The sequence below is a fragment of the Dasypus novemcinctus genome, chromosome 10 (genome assembly GCF_030445035.2).
Source record: "Dasypus novemcinctus isolate mDasNov1 chromosome 10, mDasNov1.1.hap2, whole genome shotgun sequence".
NCBI classification, from domain to species: domain Eukaryota; kingdom Metazoa; phylum Chordata; class Mammalia; order Cingulata; family Dasypodidae; genus Dasypus; species Dasypus novemcinctus.
In genome coordinates, this window is record NC_080682.1 from 107,645,847 (window position 1) to 107,654,148 (window position 8,302).

At 44.2% G+C, this 8,302-nt stretch overlaps 1 protein-coding gene and 2 non-coding genes across 3 annotated transcripts; all 3 read left to right on the top strand.

The window, feature by feature from the left end:
• Nucleotides 1-1,657: 1,657 nt before the first annotated feature.
• On the top strand, nt 1,658-8,085 carry RPS3 (ribosomal protein S3). The gene is made up of 7 exons (XM_004453990.4): nt 1,658-1,741; nt 2,813-2,943; nt 3,165-3,258; nt 3,631-3,725; nt 5,890-6,077; nt 6,503-6,699; nt 7,158-8,085. The coding sequence occupies exons 1-6, from the start codon at nt 1,712-1,714 to the stop codon at nt 6,694-6,696; spliced, it is 732 nt and encodes a 243-aa protein (XP_004454047.1). The 5' UTR covers nt 1,658-1,711; the 3' UTR covers nt 6,697-6,699; nt 7,158-8,085.
• On the top strand, nt 2,502-2,652 carry LOC111763099 (small nucleolar RNA SNORD15). The gene has a single exon (XR_002796039.1). It is a non-coding gene; the product is annotated as a small nucleolar RNA SNORD15 (small nucleolar RNA).
• LOC111763098 (small nucleolar RNA SNORD15) lies at nt 6,245-6,392 on the top strand. The gene has a single exon (XR_002796038.1). It is a non-coding gene; the product is annotated as a small nucleolar RNA SNORD15 (small nucleolar RNA).
• Nucleotides 8,086-8,302: the final 217 nt, after the last annotated feature.

Sequence of the window (8,302 nt, forward strand, 5' to 3'; positions counted from 1 at the left end):
GAGGTTTTACCCACCTGACACCACTGAATGAACAGACCATGGGGCTGGATGAGGGGGGTGTAAAGAGCAAAGGGAGATGACCAATGGAGGGAAAACCTGTTCCTGGGCCTTTCATCTCAGCAAGTGTTAGCACCAAGCATCCAGCATTGAGGTAAAAACCTGGGCATCATTTTCAGTTTCCCCCTTGACTTCACCCTTATATCCAACCCATCACCAAGATACCACAGCCTATCTCTCTAGTTCATCCACTTCTTTCCTTTATCCCTGGTCTCTCTGCTAGGCTTGAACAGAAATCTGTTAATTCTATGGTTATTGGACAGGCCACTTTTTTTTTTTTTTTCATTTATTCTTTGTTGTTTGTGCTCACTGTCTGCTCTGTGTCCATTCGTTGTGAGCTCTCTGTGTCTGCTCATCTTCTCTTTAGGAGCTGCCTGGAACTGAACCTGGGACCTTCCATGTGGGAGAGAGGATCTCCATCACTTGAGCCACCTCTGCTCCCTGCTTTGTTGTGTCTCTCATTGTGTTTCCTCTTTGTGTCTCCTTGTTGCATCAGCTTGCCATGCCAGCCTGTCACACCAGCTCGCTGTCTTGATTGTCTTCTGTAGGAGGCACTGGGAACCGAACCTGGGACCTCCCCTGTGGTAGGTGGGAGCTTAATCACTTGAGCCACATCTGCTCCCTGGACAGGTCATTTTACATCAGAGTATTTTAGTGCTGGAATTAAAAGCTCAAATGGTCACTGGAACCAGACAAGAAATGAGTGAAAGTGCCAGGGCCTGTGGCACACTTAAAGCCCTCTTCCATCTAATGGGGAAGGAAAGTACTGTCATGAGGAAATGTGGACTAGATCATTACATATTTTTAAAGAAAAACTTAAATCGTATTATAGAGAAATTTCTTGATTTTTAAATGCTAGCAAACTATTCAAATCTAAAACAAAACTGTTGCTGAAGTATTTAGGGGTGAAGTGTTTTGATGTCTGCACCTTACTTTGAAATGCATCAAAAGATGCATTGGTTGACGGATAGGGGGATCAACTCTTTTGACTTTTCTGTACGCTTGAAAATTTTCAAAATAAATGTAGGGAAAAACAACAATTGTGAAAAAAAGCAAGGAACTAAAAAGTGAGGCTAAATTCAGATCATGAGCCACTAGTTTGTTGGCTCTGTTACAGATAATAAAAGGCTTTAGCAAAGTGAGGTAGGCATAAATAAATTAATACTTATGAAGGGCATAGAGCGTCGCCTAGGACACTTAATAAGTATCAGCTATTATTATTTAGTAGGGAGGAAATGGACACAGATTGGAGGACTTGGGGGTAAGAACTTTCAGCAGGTTTACATTACAGTGTAGACCCGAGAGTGTGCGGACCAGGGTTTCAGCGCTTCTTAAATTCCTCTATTGCGGTACGCACTTCTGTCTGTAATTTCCATGTCTGGGCCACAAGTTGCTCCTTTTTAAACGATGAGAATGGGACTCTGAGCCTCTGCAGGTCTTGAGTTCGGCTAGATCTCCCCCCTTTCCTATTTCTGCCTCTAGGCGTCTCCAACGCTTTTCTCGCTCCCCTGACCCTTTCTTTACGTAAAAACTCTATTTCCCATGAGCGCGCGCAGGCGTCGACGTCGCGCAGTTCTTTGTCATCGCGCCGGCCCTTTATACCCACTTCCGGCCCAGCGCTACTTCCTTTCCTTTCGGCTGCGCGGGCGGCAAGATGGCGGTGCAAATTTCCAAGAAGAGGAAGGTGAGGCGCTGGGGTCCGGGCCCAGGCCCCCGCGGCTCGGCGCGGGCCAGGGCCTTCTCCGTGTGCGGCCGCGACGCCCGCAGCTCCGTGGCCTGCCCCGGGAAGCGGCTGGGGATGCGTGGCGTCCCCGGAGGCCGCGGATGGCGGTGGATTGAGCGCGGAGCCGGGCCCGGCGAGGGCAGCGGGCGAGGGCAGGGAAGACGGGCAGGATTTTGCCAGTGTTGGGCGGCGCGCAGAGATGAGCAGGGGGCGCCCCTCCTGTCTTGGAGAAGGCGCTGGTGAGCATTTCTTCGTCAGCAAAATGAGGTTTTCGCTCCATCTGGGGCCCCAAGGAAGCGTGTCATGGGCTCACGGACCCGCGAGGGAGGCGGCGCGGTAAGGACGCTTCCTCGGGGTCAGTTTCTCGCCTCTTGATGGGAGAGAACCGTAAAGTTCTCTTGCTTTAGAAATAGTTTGCCGTTTTGTATATACCTGCGTTCGTGTTGAAGTTAAATCCATGACGCGTTTTGTGGGGTAGCATTTGCTGACTTTTTTACATATAGAGGTTAGTTAAGTAAAGTTAAGAGCACATTGTTGTGTTTCTTCAGATGCTCCAAGTTGTGTCTAAAGTGAGAATGTTTATAACTTCAGTCGACCCTCTGTTTTTTTCCTAAATTATAAACATAGTGACCCTGCGGTGCTGAATAAATAAGGTATAAATGTGCCGTTCAGAGCAGCTTTTTAATTTTGTGTATATGAATGTAAATGATAGTCTAAAACCCTTCAATGAAGAGATGATGACGAGTCTGACTGGGGGTGTTATTTTTGTCCAGGTGACCAGGACTCTGTGCTGCGTTCTGCGGCATAGTTTTTAAGGTCCTTGGATCAAAGTAACTTCCAAACGATGACCTAGAGGCATTTGTCTGAGAAGGGTTGCTTACATTCTTGTTTGAACAGAGGTAACGAAACAGTTGGTGGATCATTTGTTGGAGCTGTTGAATTTTGAAGGTGGTTTTAGCTGAAAGAGTAAATGGGGCTCTGTTGTGCAGGGAGGGGAAAGTGTCCTAATTTTGAACTTGGTTTTTTGGTTAGTTTGTCGCTGATGGCATCTTCAAAGCTGAACTGAACGAGTTTCTCACTCGGGAGCTAGCTGAAGATGGCTACTCTGGAGTTGAGGTTCGAGTTACACCAACCAGGACAGAAATCATTATTCTGGCCACCAGGTAAAAACTCCCTATAATTGTATGTACTAATTATACAGTGGTTCACTTTGTGATCTTAAGAGGACAATCAGTGAATTTGGTCTTAGTGAAGGTAATGATGTCATCCAAAAATCAGAATTGCGTATGTCAGATGTATGAGAGTTTACTACCACACATACACATGATTTAAAGTTAGACATCTGGAATTTGAGTTAGGAGTTAAATTTGTTTTTTCCCCCTAGGACACAGAATGTTCTTGGTGAGAAAGGCCGTCGGATCCGGGAATTGACTGCTGTAGTTCAGAAGAGGTTTGGCTTCCCTGAGGGCAGTGTAGAGGTGAGTAGTCCCCATTTAAGCCAGGTTAATTTCACAGGCCTCTTCTGCTCACTTCTGGTGGTTACAGAGGATTTTACTTTCAACTCGGGTCCAGTAGTGATAGTGATGTATCCCCTGCCCCCACCATTAGTCTCCTTGGTGTGGCTGTAGAAAAAGCCGTAGTTGGGAAGGCGGTGAGGAATGGTTCATCTTCTTACCATGTGCTGTGTGTAAGCAGAAGTACTTTAACGCTTACAGGATACTACAGTAATAAGACGTGATGTAGAAGAGGCTTGTGATAAGAAAGGAAAATGGTATAATCTGCTGAGTATTAATTGAAAACAATGGTGAAGACAGCAAATGTAAGGACATGTCTTGTTTCCTTCTTTAAAGCTTTATGCTGAAAAGGTGGCTACAAGAGGTCTGTGCGCCATTGCCCAGGCAGAGTCTCTGCGTTACAAACTCCTCGGAGGGCTTGCTGTGCGGAGGTGAGTGTCTTGAGACTTTAATCGTGATATCCTTGTATGCATCAGAGTATGGTGTGTCTGCCATTTTGTTAATTGAGCAAATAAACAGCTATGAAGTGGCCGTCCCTGCGAGTCTCTGAGGATTATAACAATAAAATAATGCCAGCCCAAACCCTCACTGAACTGGCAGGGTAGCTAGAAAAAGCAAAAACAGTAAAAGGTGGGCAGTGCTATAATGGAGAAGAATTCGAGGTACTTTTGGTGTAGAAGAGAAATGGAGCTCTAGGGGAAGAGAAGGTTAGGCTTCCTGGCCTCCTCATGAGGCTGTAGGGGGATGGTCAGGGAAAGCCTGTTACTGGGTGTATACTATGTATTTAGAGATACTCTGGTGCTTGTGGGATTCCACAAAACTGAGAAGGTAGAAGTCCTTCACATCCATTTATGTGGCAGGTTTTACGGGGACTGTGAAAATAGAAGAGTACTGATGTGAAAGAGATTAAAATCTAGTAAGGTGTGTGAGATTGTGAGATGTAGTACATTCTTATTCTAAGATGGTACTGTGAGACTGATGATGTAGAAAGGACATGGCAGTGAGGTTGACCCTTGAGCTGGGCCTCAGTAATACTCTTGTAGGAAGTTCTGTGTGCAGTTTGACTATTAGTGAAGTAATTTGAATGCCATGCCTGGATGTTTGGAATGTTACTCAATACTTAATATAGAGAGTCCTGGGAGGTTTTTCAGCAGGGGAAGGATATGAGAGGTGCACCAGGAAGATTGACCTGATGGGGGTGGATAGTAGGAAAGCTTTGGGCAAGGACATGTAGAAGAGACTGCCCACCCGGTTAGAATGCCACTTCCACCACTTAAACCAGGAGTTCTTAACCAGGGATCCATGGGAGTCCATGGAAAGATTTCAGGGGGTCCGAGAGCTTAAATTGGAAATTCAAAAAAAAAAACATTCTTGTGGGAACATGTTGGTGCAGGTATGATGTTACTAAATAATACACAGTGTAGTGTGGACTTCATAAGGGGTCTGTGGTTTTCACCTGACTGGCAAAGGGGTCCGTGGAACAAAAAAGGTGTTAGGAACCCCTGACTTAAAACAATGTCCCTCAAAAATTTGGTCTCTGGATTAGCATCACTGTCATCCCCTAGAAACTTGTTAAAAATAAAGATCTGTATCACCATCCCAGACCCCCTGAATCAGAAGCTGGGTGTATGGCCCGGCTTTGACTTGGAAGTTTTGAGACCTGAATGAGTTACTGAACTTCTGGCCCTTGGATCCCTTCTCTTCAAATGAGGGGTCATATCACCTCTCCTAAGGTATATGTGAAGATTCAGTGAGATAATGTAAAAGGGCTAGGGTGTGGTGGTAAGTTTATTATAAGCTCTTTTACTTTGTCTGCTGAAAGGGGCAGCTAGCTCTCCAATTACTGTCTCCTGGAGTTTTTAATGAGTGAGTTGAGGGATCATAGTTAAGGCTTAGTCTCAATTTTATAGACCTAGAAATAATTTTCCAGCACTCTAGTATTAATCAAGGTACCCTGAACCCTAAGTTAATACTTTAGGTTTCCTAATAAACTTGAAATCTGGAGCCTGGTGAGGTAAGGAATTCAAGGGATTTATGTGATTGGAGTACTTCTAGATTCTTATAATTCCTTGACTAATAAAAGGAAATACTGACTTTTTCCGGGAGGTGCGCTGGATTGGAACAGCTTGCTCCAGAATGGGAAGGCGGTGTCAACTTGATCATTAATGGGTTAGAAGTATGGTTCTTAACTTTGGTTGCATTGGAATCACCTGGGGAGTATTTAAAATAAAAAAATAAGTACATGATTTTTTATCACCCTGCCCCCAGATTGCCTATTTAAATGGCCTGGATTAGGGCCCAGGCATCACGGTTGTTTTGTTTTGTTTTTAATCTCATGGTTGATTCCAGTATACAGCCATGGTTGGAAGGTATTTGGTTAGAAGGAGCTTGGCATTTGTACTCTATGGAAGTAGCTTAAAAGCAGGTGTGATGGGAATAGCATATTTTCTTGGGCTAGACTGGTAAAATTTATGTTAAAGGAAAATTGAAAAAGATAATACAGTCTAATAAGTTTTGCTTTTCATAACTTGGCAGGGCTTGGGGTTAATAAATTCTATATTTGTTAATAATGTACATGGGTCTCTCCTCCCAAAGGGCCTGCTATGGTGTGCTGCGGTTCATCATGGAGAGTGGAGCCAAGGGCTGTGAGGTTGTGGTGTCTGGGAAACTGCGAGGACAGAGGGCTAAATCCATGAAGTTTGTGGATGGCCTAATGATCCACAGTGGGGACCCCGTCAACTATTATGTTGATACTGCTGTGCGCCATGTGCTGCTCAGACAGGGTGAGCACCTGGGGTTGCTTGGGGCAAAGGGCATTAGCGGATAGATGTCTTCTGTGCACATCACGGTGTTTGGGAAATTCCTTTTGGGGTTAACAGCAGTGAACCGTAAAAATTGCTGGGATCATTCAGATCCAGGAGTTTCTCCTTGTCCCAGTTACCTGTGTACCCTTCAGTGATGACAGGATGACGAGTCAGAAGGGTCGCTTCCTGCTCTTGGTCCTTGTCAGTGCCACGTTCTGTGGTGCTGTGCATGGGTTCCTTTTGCAAAAAAGCAACCTATTCATTGGTTGATTTAGAGGCATTTGTCTGAGAAGGGACCAGACCCAATGGTGCTTGAGTAAACTACTATTCTTTTCCTTCTGTCCTGTTATTTGGAGGGTGGCTGCTGATAACCCCCCTTAGGTCCTAACTGTGGTGTCTTCTAGGTGTGCTGGGCATCAAAGTGAAGATCATGCTGCCCTGGGACCCAAGTGGTAAGATTGGTCCTAAGAAGCCCCTGCCTGACCACGTGAGCATTGTGGAACCCAAAGATGAGATCCTACCCACCACTCCCATCTCAGAACAGAAGGGTGGGAAGCCAGAGCCGCCTGCCATGCCCCAGCCAGTCCCTACTGCTTAAAAGGTATGTCTGCAGGGGCGAATAGGATCCTATTCCTTTATCTCCCTGCTCTTAATTTTTGGTATCCTGCATTGTGGTAAGCACTTGGTGAATAAAAGTTGGATTAGACTTGGATTACTTGGGAGAAAGCCACAGCGTGGATCCAGGGCCCAATTAATCCAGGATTCTCTTGGGAGGGGTGTTTGCTTGTGGTCTCTTAAAAAGTTCCTACTTAGTAGGAAGTGTCTTTGAAATAAGAATTTTCCTTTATTGTCCTTATTTGCTCAAAATGTAAGGCTGTAACACCAAGCCTTTCCTATGCCCAACACATCTGTGATTGTTTGGTTTTTTAAGTTCTGTTTATATTTTCTTAATCTTCATGAAAACCCTAACTGGGAATATATACTTGTTTAGTAAATGAAGGAATCTGATACTCAGGTGAAGTTTCTGTTCTTACATTGTTGTGCTTTATTTGGTTTCAGGGTTTTCTTGACAACTGGATCGGGAGTCTGGATGTTGCTCTATAAAGACGTTTAATAAAACTTTTTAAAAAGGCACTTGGCCTGATTTGACTGTATGTCCAGTGTTCAATCTGAGGGTCATGTTGGCCCATGGAAGCACTGATGCTTGTCTTTGATTGGTGTTTAGGGTCTCCTGGCTCGGGATGTTTCTGTGCTTTCTCTAAAGCCCTCTTGGTTTAACCACGCTGTGTGGACAGGGGCCAGAACAGGAAGACCTGAGCAGAGCCAACCAGAGAAATGGCGGGCAGTAAATCTGGTGTTCGGTGAAGTCTGATTGTTGGCAGACAGCACCTTGATTGATTGATCTGTAGTTCAGGATCAGAAATGGGATATATATGTATATTTATTTATTGTGCTAACAGTGTAGATTTAAACCGTTTTTAACTGTACACTTAAGTGGTATTAAGTACATTCACAAAGTTGTGCCACCATTACAATTTTTCCATCATCCAAACAAATGAGAAATTTCACAATATTTATCCTTTTGTGTCTGGCTCATTTCACACAACATGAAGTCATCAAGGTTCTACCCATTTTGTAGCATGTACCAGAACTTCATTCCTTTTTACAGCTGAGTAATAGTCTACTGTATGTACAACACATTTTTATCCATTCATCCATTGGTGGTCATTTGGGTTGTTTCCACCATGTGGGTATTATGAATAATGCTATGAACCATGGTGTACAAGTGAGATTTTTAAGGTATTCCGTGATGAATAAGGATAGAATGTATTGCATGTAGAAAATAAACTGGTGATTTATATTTTGGGATAATACTGTGTTTAGGGGCTTGCAAATTACATATATTCTCGTGTAACCCTCAGTATCTCTACTATGTAAAGGAAACGTGCTTGTGTTACGTATAAAAAGCATTTTTTAAAACTACAAAGAGCATTTAAATTGTCTACAGTTTATCTGTCATGATAATGTGGGGTTTTTTGTTTTGAGATGCTGGGGCTTGGGATTGAACCTGGGACCTTGTTTGTGGGAAGCCAGCACTCAACCACTGAACCACATCAGCTCTCCTGAGTTGGGCTTTTTCTTTGTTTGCTTTTTGTTTATTTATTTTGTTTATAGGGGGCACTGGAACTGAACCTGGGACCTCC

Excerpts from the sequence above, each read along its gene's own strand:
- RPS3 (XM_004453990.4), top strand. The coding sequence starts at position 1,712 with ATGGCGGTGCAAATTTCCAAGAAGAGGAAG. Across the intron at positions 1,742-2,812 it reads AAATTTCCAAGAAGAGGAAG|TTTGTCGCTGATGGCATCTT; the intron begins GTGAGGCGCTGG and ends TTTTTTGGTTAG. Across the intron at positions 6,078-6,502 it reads CCATGTGCTGCTCAGACAGG|GTGTGCTGGGCATCAAAGTG; the intron begins GTGAGCACCTGG and ends GGTGTCTTCTAG.